This window comes from Melospiza melodia, chromosome 2 (genome assembly GCF_035770615.1).
Source record: "Melospiza melodia melodia isolate bMelMel2 chromosome 2, bMelMel2.pri, whole genome shotgun sequence".
NCBI lineage: Eukaryota > Metazoa > Chordata > Aves > Passeriformes > Passerellidae > Melospiza > Melospiza melodia.
The window spans coordinates 25,202,256-25,228,124 of NC_086195.1; the positions used below are offsets into that span (position 1 = coordinate 25,202,256).

The window sequence follows — 25,869 nt, forward strand, 5'->3', positions numbered from 1 at the left end:
TCTCACTGTCACTTAACTCTGGAAAGTATCAGGTGGCTGTTGGCACATGGGGGCCGAGAACTACAGATGTTATAGAAATAAATCACTTGGCCTTTTTTGCTAGCACAAGCTAATGTGATTGTAATTGGTGCCCTAACCCTGAGACCTGTGTTAATGACTTAAACAAGAGGCCCTGGGGGACGGAACAGAGCCCCAACACAGCTTAACATATAGTCAGAACTCTCTTCATCACTTGAAGATAAAATTCCATTTCTTTACTTGGAAGTCCCCCTCTCAATTCAGCTATTTCAAAATGCTTTAGGCTTCTTCAATTTAAGGGATTCTAAGAATAATTTCAGATTTTCCCTTCCCCACAGGAAAGTGCTGACATCTACCAAATGTGCATGGACTCAAGTACCTGATTTTGAAAGGGAGCTCATGGCAGGCTACTGCCCAGTTCAGTAATTTCAAATATTAGTTGGCTGAATTCAACACTGAGTAAACACTAAATATAATATAGATATAAAAGAATGGGCACAAATGCCAGTTTAGTATTTCGTTATTAAAACTAGTCATCTTTCTATCTCAACAACTAAATCCATTTATGAAAACAAGCTGGGAAGGAAACACACAACAGATAAATAATGCAATTGACTTACAAAATATAAAACAAAATGTCTACATACAAAAAAAAAAAAAAAAAAAGTAAAAATCAATGTTAGCCACTTAAGCTTCACAGAACATTTGTACAATAGAAGCCCTTCTTGTGCCCCAGCTTGTGTGTCTGCCAGAATGAGCTGGAGAACCACCCCATCCTGGCTTTAAAAACACTGCAGTGTGCTGCAGAAGCACTGTCCTGCCTGCCAAGGCTCCCTCTATCCCAGGGAGAGCCCTCAGGGGGCTGCAGGCTCAGTGCTATCCTCTGCTTTGCTAATGCCAGCTGGCAAAATGTACATCAGGCATCTGTACAGAAGAAAAGCTTTTCCAGTGAGGTTTTGTTTGTGAATGCTTTAAAATCATACTAACATAACTCTAGCACAATAGTTCTCCCCTAAAACTCATTCCTTTGCAAATCAAATATTTCCTTCTGCTAGTGTTTTATACCCATAGAATTTCCACAGAAAGCTCCTGTGAGGGGATAAAATGCCAGGCAGGGATTTCAATACACATTTTATTTCTGTTGTGCATGTATCTTGTCTTATCCAAGAAGATTTTTTTTTTTTTTTTTTGCCTTTGTATACAAAATCTTTCAATGTCCATTTTGAAGTTAAAGAAAAATGAACTTTCATAACCTCTGCCACTTCTGATTACCTCTTAAAAGTGTTAGTTTACATGGAAAAGCCAGAGACAAACAGACATCTGTACATTTTAGCCATTCATGTAGAAAACATCTGTATCCATCCATGCAATGTTAAGTCTATGAGTAACTTTGCAGTTACATCTGAGCCCGTTGCTGGGGCAGCAAGGTAGCATTTATCTCCCATGTGTATTCTATCAATTTCTTTTTTTCTTAAAGCAGCTTCCTAAAATGAAAAACAGAAAAGCAGTGGTTAAGTTCAGCTCTTTCAAACATTGGATTCAAGGCTTATACAAGGCAGCCCTTACTGCTTTCCAGCTGTGGGAAATCTAGATGCTGATCCCTTTAAAGACAGAAAAATGAATGACTGACATGGAAAAATGGGAACTGCTGTTCCTTTCAATTAAAAAAAATTATTGCTGAAGATCTGGGAACATGACATTTGGCTACTGTATATATTTTTACTAGGATGCCAAGGAACTGTACTCCAGTATTGTTCAAAGTGACCCAGCAAGTTGTGGTTTGCTGCTTCCTACAGCAGGAATACAGTTCCTGCTAACAATTCAGTCTTTGAGGACCTTCCTTGTGCTCGGCTTTCATCAAAGCACACAGCTCAGATTGGTTAATTGTTTGGAATTGTAAAGTTTCTGCTACAGCTGGTGCCCACCATACCAGACAGGCCTGTACCAATGATCTGTCTGGCGCTGGTCAGTTGCCAAATCTCGAGAACTCAACACAAATCAGCATTTTTGTTTTGGCTTTTTAAAATTTCTGGTTTTAAACAAAGCACCGAGCAATGGGAATTACACCAGAAGAATTAATAAGATTCTATCTGTGCTTTCAAGGACCTAAAATGATGTCAGAGCTCTGACCCCCCTTAACTCTGGGATTCCTCTTCACTGCTTTTTTTTTTTTTTCCCCTGGGACTTCTGGGATTATTAAATACTGTAAAAGGGTTGAACCTCTTCAAAAATATTGTTGAAATCTTAGCCTCTAGTGTCCTAGCCTATCTAAAACCTTAAAAAATAACACAATAATGTAAAGGCCACAGGACAAAACATCAAAGGAGTTAGTTATCCAGACAAGACATTCCACTCACATTTGATGCTGCCTAACAAACTCTGCAAACTGGCGGTCTTTAGCGTAGAGCTCTATAATTCGAATTCTGTCCTGAATCTCCTGGAACACAATAAACAGAATTGTAAGTACATAGTAGAAATCAGAATGCTACAGAAATAACTAATTTCTGTGTTTTGGGAAATAAGGCTCCTATGTGTTGCTATTGTTATTTCAAAGAGTGGAGCTTGAAATTGGGCGCTCCAATGCTAAAATTCTTCTTTATTTTATTTATTTAATTATAATTTCTCCAATTGAAAAAAAATAAGTGAAGCATTTAATTTGATTTCAGTAATACCTCACTTTTCAAAACCAGGGTTTGGACAGAGTGTAGCATTTCAACAGGCTTTCACAAAACCATTTATCACTCAGAGATACTTTGCCTACCAGCTACATACTGGATTCACACCTCTCACAGTTGCTTAATGACCTGTAGTTAGTTCTGGGAAGTAAATCCCTTCTCTTTAGCCTTCTAGAGTAAACCTTGGATACTGGGTATACTGGAAGAAATAAGATGGGATCTAATTTGCAGGTTATAGAAAGACTTAAACTTTAAAAACAATCAGAAGACACCCAAAACAAAATCATCCTGTGAAAAGGCCTGGATGTACCAATTTTTCACTGTGCAACTACTCTTACATAAGAGAGTTTGCTTTAAAAGGTAAATGTTGTGTCAAGTAATACATCAAACCTCCCCAGCTCCCATGAAGTTACCTAAGTGATGAGATCCTTTATTATGTGAAATTCATTACAGAATTACAGAACAAAACCATAATTTTCTCTGAAAGCAAGCAGGGAAAGCAAGCTTTTCTGCCTTCTTTTAAATAGTTGTATCAGCTGCAACCTGTTTATCTGGATGGAGCATAGACACTGGGGAAAGATCGGGCCCACCTCTGAGGTTAGAAGTGTGGAATAAGCTTACTGTTTCCATGATCTTTCCCATGCCACTATGAAAACAAGGTCATTTACCTCCTTAGTAAGCTCACTGTTTTCATAAATGTGCCTGATCTCTTCACTGCTGTAGTCTGTGGATGTCTCTGCACTGGTGGAACTGTAGGACGTGAGCTGCGGATATCTCCGGTAATAATGGCTGTAGCCAGTCGTGTCACTTTCATACATGGGGTTGTATTTAACTGCATTCTCAATGGACGAGAGGCTGTCACCCTGCCTGGGGGAGCAATAAACACACTGTGAGCTTCTCTGCAGCCTGCCAGGGCAGCAGATACACTAAGGAAGCCTGGCATTTGGAGGTGCCTGTACGTCCTGGTGCTTGCAAACTGTGTGATATAAGACTTAGGACAGAATTATCCTTATCGTAGCCGGTGTGTTTAAAATATTAGATGGTGTCACCTACCCCTGCGAGTCCCCAGTGTCACTCTTTGTGTACTGATCTCGAAGGGTCCTGGCCAAGAAGAAGATGACAGCAGATGCCACAAGAAGGAATCCTGCCACAGAAGCAATTGCAATACCCACAACCAGTGGCTCAGACACGTATTCCTCACAGTGCTCCCCTCTGTACCACCAGTTCTCTCCCACACGGCACCTGCCACAAAGAAACACAGGGAAATTACACACCAGCAACAGCTTTGGTTAATGTATTTAAGTTCCTGTTATGATGTGCCCTCAGTTAGACCACCCCAAAAAATATCTTTGCATTGTCCAATCACTAATTTTCTTTATTATTGTTATTATTATGGACATACTTTTTGGTAGATAATCATGTAACAGTTTGAGTTAAAAGAGACCTTTAATGGTCATCTAGTCCCCTTCAATGAGCAGGGACATCTTCAACTAGATCAGGTTGCTCAGAGCCCCATCCAATCCAGGGGCATCTACCATCTCTCTGGATAACCAGTTCCAGTGTTTCATCACCACCACTGCAAAAAATGTCTTCCTTATAGCTAGTCTGAATCAACCTTTTTTTAGTTTAAAATCATTAGGCCTTGCCCTATCACAACAGACCCTGCCAAAGGCCTCCTCACCTTTCTTTCAAGCCCCCTTTAAGTATGGAAAGGCCACAGAATGGGTCTCCCAGGAGCCTCCTCTTCTCCAGGATGAACTACCCCAATCACAGAATTGAATGAAGGTAGGAAAAATAGCAAAAGGGTAATGCTTTTGTGGGGGAAAACATCTATGCTTTTTGAAATTTACAGTACCCTGTGAGGTGTTAAAACGAGAAGGTGTTTCAACTGAGGAAAAATTGCCCTAATTGAGCCTTGCATGTGATATATCATCACTGCAAAGGTAGAACTGGAACAGGCTTGGCTTCAGATATTTACCTGCTTCTCATTAAGACTATCACACAAATGTTTAAATGTATGATGCATCTGTGATAATATCCAATTTTAAAGTTTTAAAACAATTTTTATTTCTTCTGCTAACAGTCTAAGATTGACTTTAGAGAAGTTCTAGGTGAATTTTAAAAACAAAATCACATGAAGAAACAAATAACTACTAGAAGTAAGACTATTGTTTGTGGTCGTTTTTGTTAATTTTTGTTGATAGGCACACTGTTTTTAAAAAATAGACTATTACATTGTTTGAAAAGTAAAAAGTAAAGTGCTGTGTCAGGGGCATCACCAACTTGTCTGCATCTTGCACAGTTTTCTTGATTACCTGCACAATATAGCAATCCTGTATCTTTTTTTTAAGCAAATATCTGGGGCCTGTTCCTTCATCCTTTTATGAACCCACATGATTTTTCCCAAATGTACAATGATTTACTTTTATGCTTTTTTCCAGACCAAAAGCAGTATATTTAATGTATTTATGCACTATCAATTTGATGTTCAGATATAAATTTCAGTTATGGAATTAACTCTCATAGGTGACATGACACCATCAAACACTTTGCTACTTGAGAAAACCTCTGGAGGTGAATTCTGTCCCCAAAGGCCAATAAAAGTGATTTGAACTACTGAATGTGTTCCATTACAACCTCTATCCCTTGTTAGTTTTATTTTCTGATGCTTCTGTTCTATTAATTTCTTACTGTCTCATTTATGATATATATATAGAAAAACTAATATTAATGCTGCGACTTGCACTGAGCAGCACAACATGAATGAGTATCACAATCTACTCACTTGTTACACAATATTGCGCAGAATTTTGGACAAATCCTATGGAATGCTACAACAGAGAGGGGACAATGGGAGTTTTCATCCAGGAAGCACAACTTCCAGCAGCAGGGTGCCCTACCTGCAGATGGCCCCTTGCCCAGGGCTGATGTCACACTTGCCGTCGTTCAGGCAGAAGTTTGGCTGCAGGTCACAGATGCTGTTGCAGGGCAGCCCATCGATGCTGAGGTAGCCAGGGTTGCAGACACACTCAGCTTCCCCACTCCAGCGATTCACCAAGCACTCAGAGAACTCGTTGCAGGCCTGGAACTTGCAGGGATCTGCTTGCTCACCTGACAATATACAGAGCAAAAGCTATTAATGAAAGGGGAGAGCCTTAACTGAGACAAGGTGCTGGCTGCCTTCTTCTCTAATGCTGTCCTGATAATCCACAAAAATCCAGTGTGCATCTTTCCTGAGTAACAAAAGTTTCTGCTAAGGTGAACAAGCACTAGAAAATATTCCTCTGTCTGCACATGCCAGTGGCATGGCTAAGACCACCCAAAAAAATCAAAAAAGCAAGTATAAAGTGATCTTTTTCATACTGGAACAGACAGTACCTCCTATTTTCCCTGTCTGCTGGAACTCTCCCTTACAAATGAGTAAATCACAGGTGATCTCCAGTATTTCTTGCTATGGAAGACCTAGGTAGGATATGGGGAAGGGCAGTGGGATTTCAGGCACTCACCATCTGCTGTAAGGGGATTTGCCTGTTTGTCTGCAAGGAGTACGAGCTTGTAGCATTCAAGACATCTCATTTGTATCAGGCTTAAGAGGCTGGCATACAGTTAAACAATCAATATCAGAACATTTACCGTGCTAATTAGACCATCCTTACTGGAGACCTATCTGGGAAGAACAGCTACCATATGCCAACAGGTCAGCAGTCTTCTTTTCCTCTAACCTCAAAACAGGAGATATTCCTGGGTTGCTTATGTGGTAAATTACTGGCTAACTTGGACAGGGGAAAAAACCAAAACAACCTTCTCCCTGTACCAGAGAAGTGAAGCAATAGGGCCTGTGACTTTTTAGTGCAACCAAGACCTTACCCCAAGCATAAGGCAGCAACTGTTACCTGTGCAGATGCCCACCTGGCAGGTAAACTGGCTACCACCTGTGGGAATAACCATGTGGAGTAAGTTCAAACCACACATGAAAGTAAGCGCAAGAGAGATGGGCACCACTGTTCTCCCTGAGCTGTCTTCTCCTCCACTCCCCAGGTCAAATACAGGGACATTATACAGAGTATTCCATGAGTTATTTTTTCTCCATAAATCTATATGGACCCCATACAGCTTTCTCTGTCTCGGTCCCACTTTGACTTTCATTTCTTTAGTCCCAGAGCAGATCTTCATTTGTTTGTTTTTACTCTATGAAAGACTGTCTTTCTAAAGCCCAGCCTGTGAATAGCAGTGGGCAGCCTCTGAGCTGTTGGGATCCTTAGCACTTAAACCAGACATTTTTCTGGATCCCTTGATTTAAGCTGCATTTTCCTGCTGTCCTTACCCGATTCAACATCCAGGGAGTATTTATCGATGGCCAGGTTCATGGTGTGATATGCAGTGTTGCAGAAATCTTCCAGGATCATGTACACAGCGTTGGTGACATTCCGAGGCACAGGTTTGGCAAACTTCATTCGACTGTTCACCACAATGCTGCCATTTCTGAAGTTCAGGATTTCCAGATTCTGGAATCCTGTCAGATTTGACTGAAGGTAGGGCACCAGCTGCAACACAGGGGATATGACAGAAAAGCTGAATCTTTGAGTCTCTCTACTCAAGCCAGTTGCACTTTTACTGCAGTGGACAATTAGAGTCTGAATGGTTTTATCCAAATCCTACATCAAGGACATTAATCTTTACCCAGCTGAGGTCTGTGCTGGAGCCTGAGTATTTCAGACAGTTCTTAAGAGTATACCAATTTTCAAGGAGTTTCTAAAAATCTACAATTCAGAAATACAGTTCTCAAGACACATGTTGTGTTCTCCCTTGATCTAAGTACCTGGAATACTTGCCATTTCACAGGGTTTTTCCTTCAAGCATGTCCCCCTTCCCTCTCTCTGCTTTTCTTCCTTCATCTCTCACTAGAGAATGTTTGTTTCACTCAGAAGAGGAGAATTCCCCAGTTAAAATTTGGCAGTTGTTGCTGTGTAACTCCTGTGAGGCTTACCAAGTCATCAGTCAGGTTAGGAACAGCTTAATTCTCTGAGCTACCTCTTACTTAGGACAGGTTGAATGTGTGGCAGAAAAGTTACTTGCTCACAGCCCCAGGTTTTCTTGCTTCTTCCTCTCTATACAGTAAATACAGAGCACTCTGGAAGCAAGTAGGGGGAGTGAAGAATGACTTCAGCTACACTGCTATATTTATTAACACCAGCAGAGAGAGACTATTATCTGAATAAGAGATGAACAGCATCCCACCACCCATTTCCAGACAGAACTTTCCCCACAGAAGGACATAAGTCTTATATGTAAACACCAGTTTTGAGCTGCTCTCTGTGAGGGATGACTAAATATAATTTACCAACATGTTTTGTCTATCTGGTAATGGACATTTAGCACAGAAGTGACTCTTACCAGTTCCAAGAATCGCTGCTCCAAGGCTTTGTATTCAGGGGAGTTTTTATTAAACAGGTCCTCTGAAAACATCATGTTGGTGACCCGAAGGCTGAAGAACACAACTAGAGCTCGGGATGGGACGGTGCTGCTGTAGTGAGTTTCATGTGTGGCCCAAGCCACACTGGCCATCTCTGTGGACTGGACACGAGTGGTTAGCTCGACGTGACTTTCAGTCATTCTCCTTCCTTCCTCAGTCTGCTCAGGAGAAAACTGGGCAGTGCTAACATGACCCAGGTCTACTGAAACATCCAGGACTCTTGTTGTTTCATCTCCCAGCTTTGTTGAGGTAGCCACAGATAATGATGGCGTGGATCCCACAGGAGGGAGGTGGGACGGAAGCTCAATGGTGCTTGTTGTTACACTCACTGTTTGATAATCCACAACAGTGCTGAAACTCATGGAAATGTGTGTGCCATGGTCTGTACCATCCTGTCCACCAAAGCCGTCTAGTACAGGGGTGTGATCTACTGCAGAAGGAGCTGCAGCTGAACCTTGAGTAACCATTGCTGGCATTGCTGGTTGCACTGTCTGATCTAAGGAGGTTTCTAGCGCCCTGTCAGTAGGCCAAACATCAGCTCGTTCCTTCACTGCTGATCCATGAGTGTCTTGGTCTGCCAGTGATGAATCTAGGGCTTGCTGCTCTTCTGTGGAAGCAACAGGCTTTACCACAGAAGGATCTGCAGTCAGAATAGTTTCTGAAGAGATTGTGTCCAAGTGTCCTATTGTCGCAGCTTCCATTACATCCGGCTGCTTCACTGTGAATGGTTCTTCTACCACTGCCCTGTCTTCGCTTTGGTGTTCAACTCCTTCAGGGATTATGTTCTGGCCTACACTGGACTCCTCAGGTTGCTCCATACTGACAGTCCCTGTAGAAGCATGGAGACTATCTTCCACAGACAGATCTGTATGTGGTGGTGAGACAGGGGCCTCTCCAGTTGGCATGACAAGAGAGGAATCATACATGCCCAGTGTTTCTGTCTGTGTAGATGGTTCCACAGACGATGGCTCTTCTGGCTGTAACAGAGGTACTTGTGGAGTTGTAGTCTCTGGAAAGACAAATATTTCAGACTCATCAAGGAAATCTTTTATATTGACTATCCCTTCATTCTCATCTTTGGAAAGATCATAATCTAATTTATTACCAGAGTTAAGAATATAGTCTAAAATCATGCCTTCAGGAATATCCTCAGTTTTGGTTAATAAAGACTCATTGTCATCTTCAAGCCAGCTATCAGGACCAGGGTAGAAAACTGGTTCCAGAGTTGCTTCTTCCCAAGGCCAGATACTCGATTCCATTTCTTTTCCTGAACCATCAAAAGCTGAACCAGACCCATCATCATATATAACTCTATCTCCAAGAAATACATCAGTTTCATCTTCCATAGGGGGCACTTCTAAGGGAAAAGGAATTTCTTCCACAGAGTTTGCACTGTCACTGCTCTCAGGACTACCTTGGATTACTTCTTCCTTCTCTTTAATATCAGTCTCTACAAGTGATGAAGAGGCCACTGTTGGTGCAGAAAGCAAAGGAACTGCATAGTCATCGGTAGATGGAGATGCTTCAGGCACAAGGTGAGAAGGACTTAAAGGCAAAAGTTCTTCAGATAGTCCAGTGTCTTCAAACATTAAAAATAAAAACAAATTGACAATTAGATGTTGTTTGTGATAAAAAGTGTCAAATTTCATTAATTTTATTATCTGCAGATCTGTGTTTCACATTTTCCATAATATATTCCGGCCTTTGTATGCCAAAGTCATAAAGACCCCTGTTAACTTCTCCCACTTTCCCTTCAGATATATTCTATGGGCCAAGTCAAGACATACAAAATTACTTTTATGCTATTTAACATGTGCCATGTATGTATAATTTCCAGAAGAGAGAAACAGGTATTATTACCTATTACAAGCATTTTACCTTGGTATATTGCTCTTGGATACAGGCACAGACAAAAGGTAAAAACTGGCAGAAAAAGATACTCAATTTTTAGACCTTTCTGAAAACTCATTTCAGTGAACTATAATTTGGTGAGTATCAGGAAATACTTGTACCCAAATTTAAGCTTCAGTCAACAGCATTAACTTACCATCTAAAGAACTGGGGGCTGAAAGCCATTCCAGAGAGTCCACAGAATCATGCTCTAACACTGGTACAGTGACTAAATGACTAGTCTCTAAATTCTGCCCATCAGGCAAAGAAGTGACATCAACCTCTGAGGAAAGTGGAGCTTCAGGTGCCAAAGCAGCCTCATGGTCAATGTTCTCTGGTCTTGGCTGGATTTCATTGTCACTGGCCTGCTCACTGTCTGAGCTGGGGTCTGGTTTGGCGTGATCAAAGGGCAAGGCGTTGCTGACAGTGGACTCATCTGCAGAAGGACGTTCAGCCAAAAAGGTGCTGTCCTGGAACACAAAGCCACTGTTAATATTTCCACTGTTACAGGGGAAACACTGACTGTCTGCCTTGGCCTGGACACACAGAAGGGGTTAACAGCAGGCAGTGGCCAAGGGAACTCAGACTACTGCCTCTGAGGGAGCAATGCACAGCAGCAGGATGAGGGGCAAATATAGACCCTTGATAATCTTGTGCAATAGACATGTAAGATGCACATCCTTCTGACAAATGCCATGTCCAGTCATGTCCACCAAAAAGGGAAAGGAGCCATTCTGATTGCTTGGAGTGCAGAACTCCTTAGGGTATTAAGAGATTTACCATCTATATCCAACCCCATCTCCTTTCCTATGCTGAAAAAAAAAATCAATCTGTCGATCTCCAACTTAATCAAAGAAAAATGTTTTCTGCCTTCCTAAAGCATGATGAGGTTCTAACAGCTTATTCAGGTTATTCATCAGCCGCACAACCAATACAGTAATTCTAATATTTCAGTTACCATGATACATGAAACAATGTAGAAAGTGAACTTCAATGGATGCATGCCCAGTTATCATTTATTGATATATTTTAGTTTGTGGGTATGAGAACCCAGGGGAATAAGAGAGACCAGAACGTAAAGAAGAGCATTTAGAACTTGGAATAATTTATTCTCAAAGCCAAGATACCTTTGCACAAAAAAAAAAAAAAAAATCTATCAGCAGTAATGATGAAGAACAAAGTGCATGCAGAATGAATTTGTGAATTATTTGAAATGTGAAAAAATAATTTGTTGTTACATCTCCAGTTTCCACAATGTTTACTTACTATTCCTTGTCCCAGACATTAGTTGGTTTACAGTTAAAGTAATTAGCATATTTCATCTTTGAATAATAATCTCCTACTATGGTGTCTGATGATATTAGAAAAAGGCAATAAAGATAGTAAGTTATTTGGTCAAGGCTATGAAAGCAAGCTGATAGCCTAAAACTCAGGAATTAGTGCTCTACATGGATACCTGCCGACATATAAATGCTGTGCAGCAGTGGGATATGGACCAAAAACCCTGTAGGGTGTTATGAAACACTGCCAAGCAATTTCAAGAAGCAGCAATTTGCAAAGGGCTAACAAACTGCCAATGGTGACAAGTAAAGTACAGTGGACACAGGTTTCTGTAATTTCAATTCAAAACCACTGTAATAATTTCTGTAGCTCACTGTCCCTGTCAAATCTCTTTCTGTTGCTTGATCATCAGAAATAACAGGAAGAAGCCAAATACTTTTCAATTTGAGATTTTACTTCAGGTTGAAATGTGGGTGAATTAAATTTTCAGGGTAATTCAAACTGCATTTGAGTGCTTTGGAAACAGAGCAGTTAAGGTACTTTCTTTTCTTAAATTATTTGTTTGCATGTAAGGATCATATTTAAAAATGCCAGTTGTGATACCACCACAGTCTAATCAAATTTTTTAATTTATATGATGATAATCAGTTGAAAAGTATATGTACCATAGAGACATGTGCTCCAGCAATTTTAGTTTTGGCTAGACTAGCCACTATAAATAAAGCTTTAAAAAGAGTTACTGTACAAAATTAGAAATAAATTACACATATAAATTCCATAAAGAATGGATTAGGACTACCAGCAATTTTTCCTCAATACATTTATTTAATATAAGCATTTAGTTGCCAGGGATTGCACCTCATCATTTATTTGAATGTGGATAAATGCTCCTATGGCAACTAACATTATTCAAAGATTCTTGTTACAGTGCAATACATTATACTAACAAGTTTAATATCATATTGGCTACTTCTGGTTTTCACCAATGTAAAAGGCTTACAAATATGATAGATGGCTGTAAACACAGAACACTTCTCTCTGATTTTTCATTTTCTGCTGCCACAAAGGCATTGTAATCCTCAAGCTAGAGCATTCTACCTCTTACAACTCAACATAAACAAGAAAATACAGATTTCAAAAACTAGAGCCGATTTTTGCTTTACTTTTAAAGAGAGCTGCAAAACTCAAAAGAATTAGGTGTACCATCTAGTAGCAATTGGATGGTGAAATCATGACAGTCCCATGTAATGTCATGATATTGGTATGCTAATACAAATCTAGCTTACTCTCAAATCCCCTGGGGAAAGCTATAGCAAAATTCTTTTCTATAGGTAACAGTTCTGCTTGAAAGCAGCTACTTGAACCATAGAGGTTCGACATCTGTGGAAATAATTGATCAATTGTGTACTGTTTAAGCATATTTAGGATTTTCTTATATTCATCTGAAGCTACTTTGCAAATTACCTGTGTATTGCAGATTGTACACAGCTGGTTTGGGGATATACTTGATACCTTTTACATAATCAGAGTTTTTGACTGAAGGTATAAAAGCCTTTATTCACAGTCATGATTAGAGAAAATATTACTTCCACAATTTTTTGTCATAATAATATTCCCAAAACCCAGTTTAAAATTTATTATTGCAAAGCTACCACTACTCTAAAATATCTTCATACCTGCACATCTGTTGGAATGGCAGAATTCTTTGTCTTACTAAAATAAACATCTACAACATTTTAGAATAGTTTGATGTCTACAGTAAGATGTCTCCAGCAGAGAAAGCCCTTTTCTGAAAGCCAACTTAAATTCCTGTTTATCTACACCATGTTTAATCCATTATGGTAAATCCACACAAATTTTCATTTTAGACATCAATGAGTAGTTTTTAGGACTCAGTGAAAGCTGCCATGAAATTAAGGACATTATACCTATATCCATTCTAACAATATTTGCATTCTGTGAAAAAAATTTTGCCTACATAAGCATTTCAGAAGCTGGCTAACATTAAACGTGTCTGTACATAACATACACATAACATTATCTCATGATGGACTGAGTAAGAACCTAACATCCAGCACAAGTGGATCTGGATTTTAGGGCATGATCTGAGCTCATTTCTTGTTGAAAGCACATCTGTGTTACAGAACAGAGTGGACAGCAGAAACCAACTGCCCAGACAATGATTCAGCACTCAGAAGATCTCTCTGATCTCTCTGTTGGCAGAACTGACTGACTTGATCTCAGCATTGCTGGCACCTAACTCAGTATCTTTGCTTGAAGTCCCTTTGCACAGACATGGTCCAGGACACCAAGTCTCCTGTCCAATATGGAACTCAAGTCTGTGCCTTGGATTATTCCAGAGGGAGTCAGAGGTGACAATTACAATTTCAAGAGACAAAAAAAAAAAAGTGTCATTTTCCTCTCCTGGTATTAGGAGGATGGATATAATTTTAAAACCAAACTGAGAACTTTGTTTGAAATAAATACAATAACAAAAGGAGCTTATAAAACTTAGCATTTTATCTCTTCGAGCAGCCAGCTGTAGGATTTACATCTATTTCTTCTTTCCAGAGAAAGGCAGTATCATGGAAGGAAGAATCACCTCTTTAGAGATGTTTACAATTAAAATAAGATGATCACAGAAAACTGTTGGGCAGCAGACACTAGAATTATCATATAAGAGGTTTCAGCAGTTTTTACTCCGATATAAGGTGTGCCTTCATTAGTACTTACTCTGAATGAAAAACAGGATAGAGAAGCTCTGAGTGTTGGCTACAATTCTACCTTGCTGAACTAAGTTGTTCAAATGCATCCAAAGGCCACTGCTCAGAACCATACTCACATCAAACTCCGGGCGCTCCAGCACAACTGGGTGCTCAGTAATCCAGGATGGGTCTTCTGATGTGGGGTGCAGGATTTCCTTCACTGTGGAAATAGAAAACCTTGGGATCTAAAGGCTGCATAACAGTGTGAGGAAGTTGTGTTGGAAGACTGACTGAAAAACCCTCTCTGGTTTCAGATTTGTAAGTAAAATATTGTCAAAAATTTTGCCAGAGAGATTTTGTTTCTGGAAATACCTCCAAATCACTGACAGGAAGTGAAGGGGAAAGATAAGAACAAAGGGGTGTCAGGTCTTTCATCACCTCTAGCAGATCACTGAATAATCAACAATAATCTGGGTATTCCCTTTGTGCTGCCTAAGGCCAACACTGAGCTAAGTTAAAGGTCACCCTGATGCAATGTGCACCATGTGAACCACGTTTCCCCCTTTTATTCCTATTAATTTTTGAAAGTATTACTGAAACTGTACACCACAAATTTCAGTTTCAAAATAAAACTAAAATAAAATGGGGGGCTAGGCTAATGGATCAAGAATAGAGTGTTACTGACTTGAGTGTTAATGAAGTGGAGTGTTAAAGAATAGAGTGTTAATGACTTGACCTGGTTAAGATCATAGCAAAACAGGCTATAACATAGTTGATTTTTTTTCTGTTTAATTTTTCAGAGGACTGCTGATTAATTCACTCATCTGAGATTTATTTTATAAGAAGTCAGTTGTGTGGCACACCAATGCATCACAATTAGTACCCACCATTAGTAAGCTGAAGAGAGTTTGGGTCTAAAGAGATGGAAGCATTTTCAAGCAGAGCGTTTTTCTGGAGGATCTCAGCAATATAATCTCGGAAATCACTGATGGTGTACACAACTGTTGGATTATCCTCTATGCCCATGAAGGAGTTGTCCTCCACCTTGTTTGAATGAAGGTTAATCAGGTCCCAGGTGGCATTGCTGATGGCTTTTCCATCAAATGTGACAGCATAGTGAACTTCCACCCCACTTCAGTTGTACAAAGAGAAAGAATACAGATGAGAAATTCCAGGTTTTCCTAAGCAAGCAATCGCTATATTTTTTTCACAAGGGCCCACGTCAATACACTTTTAAATATAAAAATACACAGCTTTAAAGGATGAATAAAAACAACTTGATTCTTTTCACAAAGTTCCCAAGGGAAATACCCAAAACTGACATCTGATCTGGTGCCAGCCCCACATTTCTACTAGTGAATGGCAGACAGACCACAGGCAGACCAAAACACTGACTTTCTGCAAGCATTGTTAGTGGGTCCACCAGCATGTAGTGGAGAGAGTAGTGATTTTAAGATCATATTAATAATAGGAACATCTGAGATATGAAAATACACAAGAAAAGCACATTGCAATCTATAGTAGCAAGTGAGAGCCCTAATCTTTGTCACTGTGCAGTGTTAACCTGCTTGAAAGAATGGTTTTAATGGCAATAAAATAGCATTTAATTCATCAAATTGGGAGAATTTATCTAGATTCATTTGATCGTGTATTCTATAACTCAGTTTTATATCTGTGTACATTTTAGGGTTTTTTTCATATTAACTCTCCTCCATTTTCTTAATTTTCTTGTCCTTAATACATCTGGATGTCCTTTTCTACACGACAGATTAGGCTGCAATCAGATTTACCATACACTGGGCATAAGCACTAGGGAACTTTACAAGATACAACACATTTTGGCTGTAGACAGAACGCAGCACGAAAAATTAAGTAACCTCTGAAGCATTAGAAACGTGCTCTGTATACAGGTTCTCCCGATTCCACAGAGCTGGATTGGATTTCTAAAACAATGGCTCTGTTCAGAGAAGTCTTTAAAACCCCAGTTCCAGATACAACAGAGAAAATTCACAAACACACTGGCTAAGCCCAGGAGCCTGGGGTTGTGCTGCTGGCTCTGTCGTTGACATGAGCCCACCATAGGCTCACCATGGGCACTGACTATCAGCACAGGAGATTAAAAAGACAGCAGTAGTGAAAAGGCACAAGAAAGATGAAACAGAGTGTGCTCCTCAAACATAACATTTAGGTTTAATACAACTGTGCTGCCATTCATAATGCCTAACAAACAACTAAACACCATCCTCTTTCTGGAAAGGTCTGAACATCTGGTGCCTGGAACATAGCCCTTGTGAACAGTTGCATATAGTTTGCAAAGAGATTTGTGTTTCTAAAATGTTTTTAAAAGTTAGAATGCTCATTCTCTTTAAACTTGTTCATGGAAACTGGCTATGCTGAGACACACAGAGAACAAATGAATACATTTAGTAAATTAAGGCTGCAGTTCTTTTTCTGTCTTGTGACATTCTTAACATACTAAAGAAGGAAAATTCTGGATTCTTAACTTGCATATGATGGAAAACAAGAGTAATCTCATGTTCTGCTAAAGAACATCTATTAAAGTTCTGCTAAGATCTGCAGCACCTCTGGCCTTGAAGCAAAGCCAAGAGCCTTTGCTGGAGAACTGTGGGGTTCTTATCTACTTAAATTTCAGTAATAATAATCCCATATCTATTCAAGACCTTGCTGCAAAGTATGAAGACTTTGAGTCATTATTCAGCAATCTTGTTTTCTTCACAAAAGTTACTCCAGTAGCTGACTTGTGTTTAGGGTGATTTTTGTGTTTTAGGATGATTTTCCTGAGGGTTCTGGTTTTTTGGGGTTTTTTGTTGGTTTTTTTTTTTTTTTTTAAATAAGACTCAAATAAGCAAATTAGGTTTATCCTTAATTGAAACAGGTCAGTTGTGTTAGGATGATTTTTGTGTTTTAGGATGATTTTCCTGAGGGTTCTGTTGTTTTGGTTTTTTTTTTAATAAGACTCAAATAAGCAAATTAGGTTTATCCTTAATTGAAATGGGTCAGTTACTTGCAGTTCCTGGTAGAACCTTCTTTCACAATATTTATGTTAAATAACTATCTAGCTCTGAACACAAGAATACAAATCCCAAAAAACAATGTCCTCTAGCTAAACATGTTTTTCCCATCTGTATTATGACAATATCTATAAAAAAGTTGTCTTTACCTGTCTTCCTCAGAAGGTCTGAACATAAAAACAAAACAGAACAACAAAACTCATTAAATTAACTTCCTTTAAGTCTTAAAAATTTAACATGTTTGCTTTGGTATTCTACAGAGCATAACCATTTGAAAACACATACAGGAAAATCCTTTTGAGTTGCATATTTATTCATAGTTACTCAGCTATATAACAAATTGTCCTGCTTTTAGTGAACTGAGATATTTTCTATTGATCCCAAGGAATCATCAGAGCAGAGCCCTCTCAGATTATTGTAAATAATGCAGGTAAATTGCTGTCAGTATCAAAAAGATCAAGGCTCACTTATTCTACCCAAAGGTTTAATTTACAACCAACGGGTTTTTGTCATGCACAGCAGAGAGCAGGCTTTGCCAGAAATATCAGCCTTTTATTTGTCTTCTCAAATGAACCTAGTGCTTGCAAACCTGGTCTGCAAATACCAAGATGGAAGGTTTTACTGCCTTCCAGGCTGAAAACTGGATGTAGCCTAGGGTTCCATCCACAAGACCTCTCTCACTACAGTTGCTTTGTTACCTACATGTATGGCAATTAAAATATTCCAGACAATAAATTCTAAGAAATATAGCTTACAATCTCGAAGAGAACACAATTTAAATTAACTCATGAAAACACTCATTGGATTCTAAAAGCTACATCCAGTCCATTCTAGAAAAATCACAATTTGTGAGCCCTGTACTCCAAAAGACAGACATTTTACATTTGATGCATTAACTTAACAAATTAGCTTTAAATGTCACTCTGAAGCACAAGTGGTTTTAAAAGTATATCTCTAAGAATACAGAGAGTTAAAACATCAATTTATCAAACTATCCCCCACCTCTTTTTTTTGATCCAAGAGAGAGAGAGACATGTACATATCCTAAACACTAACCTTTAGAGCCATCCCAAAATAACATTAAGAATTTGAAAAAGAAATTTAAATACACCACTTTTTTTCAAAAGGATTTCTGTGTCCTTCCTTGTTTAATACTTGGATATATTAAAAGTAGCAGATATGAATATATCTTTTTATTTTAGGATAGAATCTTGAACAATAATGCCTTGTCTTAAAATCACAGCAAACATTTCATGTGAAGAATGCCAGAAGGAAAAAAAAAATGAGTTCTGTATTTCTATTTCAGTTGCATATATACAGGTACCAAATATGAGAGCAGTCAGTTAATACATCCCAGGAGCTTCCACACACACCTGACATCCTGCTAAGCATCGTGTCAGCTCATTGCACCACCCTACATGATCATGTTCAATCACCATATATGCATCAGGATCTTTTTACCTGTAATCCAGGACATGGACGCTTTTGTATCCAGGTAGTCCTTCAAATACGCTTTTAATCTATTTTGACAGAAAAACAAAAAAATTAACACAGATTCTGTTCACTTTTGCTCATGTGGTGAAAAATTAGGAAGTGTTTCTAGCATTGTCCAAAAATGTATCTGAGCTGTTATATCTAATAGGTGAAAAACAGCTAAATATTCCTTTCTTTATGGAAGAGTAGTTTTGGTGACATTGTTTCATTATTAGAAAATGGGGAAATAAAAAGTATGAAGAACAACATCCAGCGTTCCCCAAGAACCGCATAGAAACATTCCAAGGGGAGAAATGGAAAGACTGCCAAGATAATCAACTGTGCTACAGGAGACAAAACCAAGACAGAGAATACTGAAAGTTCATGCTGGTTTAGAAAGTTTTTTAGCTTCCAAAGATCCTTGCCAGTTGAGGGTTATTTTTTACTCTGTAAATTCTTGTTCCCATCTCCCTATTTTTAAACTCTCTCTGGTGAGACTTAAACAATCACTGTGCTGCTGACTTTTTTTCCTGAGAGCTTCTTTATTCAAACTCAGAGAAAACCAGGCAAGGGATCAAAGGAGTGGGATATCCATGTGCCAGGTGGACTCTGTCCCATCCAACATTTTTTACACACACACATACCATGGCATTGCTACTGGGACTCACAACTAGGATAACTAAGATGTCTAGCCTATGCTAGCAACTTGTGAAAGTCATGGTGATGCTTTTTGGCTGCAGTGAAGAGTACATTTCTTTCCCATTTGGCACAGGATCTGGCACAGGGTTAGCCCTACTAAAAAGGATTCAAAGAACCAACCCAAACTAAATGGGGCTAGAGATAATATAAGCCTCATGATAAGCAGCCATATGACAACTTAGATGCCTCTCCAAAGAGAAAAGGCAGACACACACCCAGCTTCCAAAATATGATGGCAATATAATTACAACCGTCATAGACAAAATAAAAAACAAATATTGGAAACCATAGGTAGACAAAAATCAGCAGCCCTGACAGATGCTTTTTTCTGCTCTTGCTTTGCAGAGCCAGCAAAAGGAAAAATGAAGTTAGGGAAGGGAATCACCTGAGAAATGAATCGTTCAGACAGCAGTTGATACTCATCAGCAGATGGGTCCTTCAGCTCCTCACTGTACTGTTCACCAACAATCAAAATGTTGAACTCAATCATCTGCTCAGTTACAGGTCTGACTATCTTCTCATCCTGCTTCTTTATCTCGTTATTGATCTGGAAGGGAAGGAAGACACACTTAGTGGCAGGTGAATGCTGCAGTCCAGAGCACAGCATGTGCACTGCTGGAGCCATCAGCACATTTGTTTGCCTGGCACCAACATGGAGTGCTCCTGAAGCCTCAGGGACAGAGACAGCACTAATGAGGAAGTCTACTAAGCAAGAAAACTTTCTGAGAATTCTCATATTGAAGATAATTCCGTTTTCCATTTGGACACCTTCAGTGTAAATCCATCTCATTGACTTCAGGTACAAAGTGAAATACAGATGTGTGCGATGTTCACAAAGCAATTTAAAGTGCAACCATGGCTACTCCAACATCTCACTTGAGCCCAGCCAGTGTAGGCTGATTTACCCAAAATTTACTCATTTATCACAAGGCTCCTACTCACTCTTCCAGCTGGAAGACAAGCTGCCTTTGCCAAGTTCTACATTTGGAATAACACTCTGTTGCTCAGCCTCAGGAGGTGAAGGATCCCCCCAGATACACAGGGGGCACTGGGAATGGGAGCTCTGCTGAGCTAAAGCAGTGGGCTTCAACTGCTCTTTCTACAAAAATGTCTGCTCATTTTTGTATTTATTTCAAAAAGCCCCAGAGCAGTGGCTGTGCAGTGCATCAGGGATGCATGGAGCTATCTTGGCAGTGAATGCCAAGTTTTAATCCAATTTGAATGACTGAGCATGCTTTCTGCCTAATTCCCTAGTATTTTTAAAATAGCATACTATTCCTTGTGGTATACTAAAAGATACCAGAATTTTTTTTTTTTTTTTTTTTTTTTTAATATAGATTTGTCTGGGAGGGAAGAGAAGGCTGGCTTGTTAACTTTAGCCAAATGTCTTTTGCTAGAGGTTTTGTCTTTGGCTATTTACATACCTATTTTTTTGTTTTTTCTTATTAAAAAGTAAAAATAGAGAGCCAGAAAAACAGATCTTTTCAATGAAGCTACAGTCTTAAGTTATGCATCAGGTAGGAAATGGAAAAAAAACTTTCTCCAGAAAGTTTATCTGCCATCAGTGAGCAACTTCTACATTGTTTAGGAACCCTCTTAAATTTTTTAGTTAAATTCTCTTTCTGGCCCCTCACATTCCTTTCTCACTGGATAACTCTGTCCAAAGACCATAAGGACTGGTACATTGCTTAAAGTTAGTTAGCATTTGAGAGCTCCACATTTAGCAGCCATATATATAGTGCTATGATTTGGCTATTTGCAACACAATGTAGTTTAAATAATTTATCAGCTCCCCAAAACCTGGTACAGTCAGCATACAAAGTGCAGAAGGTGATCTTTGCTCACTCTTGGCCTTGTAATCAACAATGCATTTTGGCTACTAAGAACAATGAGGTGGGATGTAGCTGTACAAAGTAAAAATGCTGTAGCAGCAGCAGCAATCTAAATATGGTTCCTTTCCCATTTACTGAGTGGTCCTATTCTCTGCTCCAGTAGAAATATTCCAGGCAGTTCTGTTTCAAAAGAAGAATAATGCTGTTCTTGGGACCAAACCACAAGTGTTCTTGGTACATAACATGAGGCCAGACCCTGCACTTGAGTCAGAAGCTGTCTGTTCCATATTTGGTATTTATTCCAACATCAGAGCTCCAGTCAGAACTGAAAGCTCGAGGAGAATGCACAGTTTGGTTCAGCTTTGTTTCAGGGCCACACTAGGTTTTTGAACAATATGGCCTAGTTAATCCCAGTACAATAAATCAGCATACGAAACTTTGTGAGCTCCTCTGTGATCCATTGAGAGCTTCATTTTGATAAGGAAAAAAAAAAAAAAAGCCACGTGATTGATAACAGTGGTTTACAAAATTTTCTTCAGTCACATTGGCCCATGAATACTGCAATTGGATTCTAGAGTGTGGAATTAAAATTTCATCTGGAGGACCTGTTTCCTAGAAGCAAATACTGCCCTGGGACCTATGTAGTGGTCAGCTTCTAGAGAGATGTTTTAAATATGGGGTCTAGACTTCCCTGTGTTGTGAGCTTTGGTTAAATATCACAGAAAGAGTAGCTTGTAAGATGTTAAATACAAGTTCACCTACATCAACAGAGGAAAAAGAGCAGAGTATCAGAGTCTTCAAGCCTGATTGTTCAACTGATATATTATCTCCCACTGTGGGGAAAGAGGTATTTCAAAGCCTCTCCAAATGGAAAAAAATATCTGCCCAGGAAAATGTCTCAAAACTTTAGAAATTCACACCCTGATTTTTTTGATGCTGTGATGATTTTTTGCCTTTTTAAAAATGTACCTCTTATGTGTTTTCAGTACCCTTAGCATGCATACTTATAATTCCTTAAGTCTGATACCTTAGCATAGTCCTGGTATTCTGTTGGGCCAGGAGACCAAACACCCTCAAGGCTTCACAGCTGGAGGCCAGAAAGCCTTACACTACCTTGAGAAACCAAGGCCCCCTCTAGAACACATCCTGTAGACCAGGATTAGGCCCATGTAGAGGAGAACACGTGGGGATAGGGGGATGTCACACTATTCATTCAAGCTTCTCATTCAAACATCCTTGTTAGATATACTAATTTTCAAGGTCTGTAAGATTGTGTATGAGTGTGCATTTGAATGTGTTCCACCTTGGCAATTGCTGCACCAAACCCTTTATCCCTTAACTGTGTCTGGCTCTTTAATTTTAGGACCAAGAAAAAGGCATCACTGTGAAATCCTAGTTTGTGTTGACATCATTAACAACATTACCATATTAACAACACCTTTAATTGCTATTAAAAAGTAAATGACCATAGACAATATCATGTAGGGAAGGCAGCAGAATGTTGAACCAAATGAAAAAAGCCTCACTCACAGTGGTGTCCACATTGTCATGCTCATGGATGGTGTCACCTGCAGGACTCTCAACCGAGACCTCATGAGGGGGAGGAACATTGGCAGCTGCATCTGAGTTTGAAAGAGAGCACTGTTATTTTGTTTGGGTTTGTTTGTTGTTTTTCTTTTTCTATACACCCACAGAAGCAGTTCAGCAAGCATAAACCAATAGTCAAATTTGATTCCTATTCCCATCATCATGACAGCAAAAACATAGGAGACACGTGGAAAGCCTGAGGAAAAGTATCAAATATACTAATCACTATAAGATGCTGACATTCTGCTAAGCATATGTATTTTTGGGAACATGAACTTAGGTGCAGTAAAACTGGCACAGAACTAATTTCTTGAGTAGGATTTTCATGATTCATGAAATAACAAAATGTCAGCACATAACATGATCTCCAGATGACAAATGGCATGAGACAGGTGTAAAAATTCAGAGCTCTTTCTGAAATCCAAACACATGAATTCCTCAATTTTCTGGTAATTCAGAATCAGCCTTAACAGCAGTTAGATAAAAACTGACCTCTCAGTGTGGTTACATCAGCATCCGAAGGTGGAGTAGGAGTCCCACTAGAAAAAAAACAAATCAGAAATTGAAGCTGGATGTGGTAAGAAAAATGTTGTAGTTTTTGATATTTCTGTGATTCTGATACTACACCAGGAAGCACACGTGCAGAAGAAATTTTTCATGGTACCATTTTGCTCATAACTTCATAAAAATTAGGCTTAATGGTATTTCAGTTATATTTTGCAACTTTGATTTTGGGTCACTTGCATCATGCAACACATCATGTGCATCTCTAGGTTGTTAAGCCTCTTATATCCCAAATGACCTGGAGTCCCATACAAAAATGCATTTTGCTTTCTAGCTCTGTAAAGAAAGCAAATGCAAAGAGATAAACTGTGAAGATAACTGGTAATACCCTATAAACCACTCAGTTTTTAAAATACTTCCACAGTGCACTAAAACACCATAACTGCACTGAAATTGCTGCAAGAAGATGAGTTCTTTCCATAATTAATTTTACTCTGCTTATTTGGAAATCTTCAAAACCCATCAGTTTCCAAACCCAGTTATGGGATTCACACACACATATAAAGCGACTCTGGGCCAAATGTGAAAAGAGGAGCAATCACATGAAGACTGTCAGCCTGAAGAAAAATGAACAGCTTTGACAACTCTTACAGTAAACCCAAGCTGCCTGGAGCCAATTCTGTAAGCCTGGAGCAAACTGTCAAGTTACCAAGAGTGGGGGACATGCTCTGACAGAAACAAGTCTTTCCTGAATGAAGGGAAAACTATTTTTGGAATTTTCCATATTGTTAATATATACAGAACAAGTGGTAAGACTGGAGGTTTAACTGCTGGGGTGAAACTGGACATAAACATTACTGGAGTTCATTGTATTGAGATATTTCTCTCACTTCTAAAGGATCTCCTTTTTTACTGGTGATCATGCTTGTGCCATGAAACACCCATTGCAGCAAGTATATGCAGCAATATAAGCAGTGTCAGCCATGCTTCCTGGCCTTGCCAGGTTTGTTTTGTGATTCACATACTCTACCACTGGTCTTGCAGGATAGGTCCATCCTATCCTCCAGCAAAACTCCACTCAAAGTTGCTATCTTGCTCCCCTTCAGGCTGTATAGTCAGTCTTTGCATTACTCAAAAAAAGGCTTCCAGCACCAGCCAGACAACCAGACTCACAGTTACATTCTACAGATACCAGAGCACCAGCACATGATCAGAGACCATAGATTCACTGAATTAATGTCTGAAACACTTTCTCTGTGTCCCCTCACAGACACATAAGACTTGTGTGCCAATAAACAGACCTGAAGGCAAACCTGATGAACTTTCTATTTGAATCAAGAATCTTTTTACCCATCCTTTCCCAGAAGGCACAGTCAATCCTCCACAAAAAAATTAACTATACCAAAACATAGTTCAGGGAATGTTACACTGACAGGATGAGATCTCCACAACAATTCTAAAATATGAACAAAAAATAAAAACTTCCACGTGAAAGAATAAGAATACTTATTCAAGAATTTCAAGAGTACCTTCATGTAATTTTTTGCACATATAAAATGAATGAACTCCATGTAAGCTTTGAAGTGTAGCTGTGCCTGCTTCCATCTCATAGACTCTGGTACCTGTTTTCAGCCAGCACAGTGCAAGACTGCTTTTGACTTTGCCAATTCTTTGGCAAACTCAGTAAATCTTCGAATCATTTCCAAAACTGAAAAATTTTACTAAAAAGTGTAATTTAGACAAGATAGCCTCTATTAAGCATATTTTCTTGAGAATGCTGGTTATGTTTTGGAGGGATTTAGTTTCTTTACTCATTTGTCATCTTAGAACTGCAATAAAAACTATTGCTTAATTATCAATTGGTCTGATTAAACATTTTCCAATTAAGTTCACCTAACTTCAAGATACCTCTTTTACCAGTTTCAATAGAAAGGATATTACATTTATAACAGAATGTCACCAAATTACAGCATCAGAGCATTTTAGTGCATCATGTTTAATGTTCAGAAGCAAGAATGACTTTACTTTTCAGGAGAGGCGAGCCAGTTTGCGATTTTATTTCTTACAAACTGTTCAGTATAACTAGGGTCAGAATAGAAACTCATCAAAAGGAAAGTGATGAATAGTAAAAACTCTGCTAGGGGATTTTTTAATGTTCTGTTTAAATCTAGCCATTAGATGAGTCTTGTATCCATACCCTTTTCTAAAGAAGAGGACAACAAGATACATGATTTGCTGTGGGAAGCCCTGATCCCAACCTGAGACTCGTGGGGATTGATCCAGGTGGCCACAGGTTGGTGCCCAGTATCCTTTGAGGGGCCTTGAGGCACTCCTGACCTCCACTATGCCCCACAAGGCACAGGTCACCCACACATCCCACATTGTCCCTGCCAGCCTTCTGCACACTTGTGCTGCAGCTCAGGGCATCTCAAAAGGACCAAAATCACTATTTGACCAACTGAGCACCCAATTCTAGGGTGGGTTAGCCTTGGCCAAGGGTCAAACACCCATCCAGCCACCCTCTCACTCCCTCCATCTCCATAAGACAGGGGAGAAAATAAGATGAAAAGCTTCTTGGTTGAAATAAAGCGAAGAAGATCACTCACCAATTACTTCCATGGGAAAAATCAGACTCAACTTAGGGAAAACTAATTTATTGCATATTTGAGTAGTGAAAAGTAGACTAACATTAAAACACTG

The 25,869-nt window shown here is 39.2% G+C and overlaps 1 protein-coding gene across 1 annotated transcript in view; it reads right to left on the reverse strand.

Annotated features, from left to right (window-relative positions):
* Window positions 1-706: 706 nt before the first annotated feature.
* Window positions 707-25,869, reverse strand: part of IMPG2 (interphotoreceptor matrix proteoglycan 2) — a 53,885-nt gene continuing 28,722 nt past the window's right edge. Inside the window, exons 6-20 of the mRNA XM_063179617.1 lie at window positions 23,158-23,204; window positions 22,609-22,700; window positions 19,632-19,793; window positions 18,536-18,594; window positions 17,224-17,241; window positions 14,930-15,174; window positions 14,180-14,262; window positions 10,214-10,526; window positions 8,088-9,745; window positions 7,018-7,237; window positions 5,594-5,804; window positions 3,747-3,935; window positions 3,362-3,560; window positions 2,376-2,455; window positions 707-1,502 (exon numbers count right to left, since the gene is read on the reverse strand). Of these exons, the coding sequence (XP_063035687.1) occupies window positions 1,490-1,502; window positions 2,376-2,455; window positions 3,362-3,560; window positions 3,747-3,935; window positions 5,594-5,804; window positions 7,018-7,237; window positions 8,088-9,745; window positions 10,214-10,526; window positions 14,180-14,262; window positions 14,930-15,174; window positions 17,224-17,241; window positions 18,536-18,594; window positions 19,632-19,793; window positions 22,609-22,700; window positions 23,158-23,204 (3,589 nt within the window). The 3' untranslated portion in view covers window positions 707-1,489. The remainder of the gene's footprint in view (window positions 1,503-2,375; window positions 2,456-3,361; window positions 3,561-3,746; window positions 3,936-5,593; window positions 5,805-7,017; window positions 7,238-8,087; window positions 9,746-10,213; window positions 10,527-14,179; window positions 14,263-14,929; window positions 15,175-17,223; window positions 17,242-18,535; window positions 18,595-19,631; window positions 19,794-22,608; window positions 22,701-23,157; window positions 23,205-25,869) is intronic.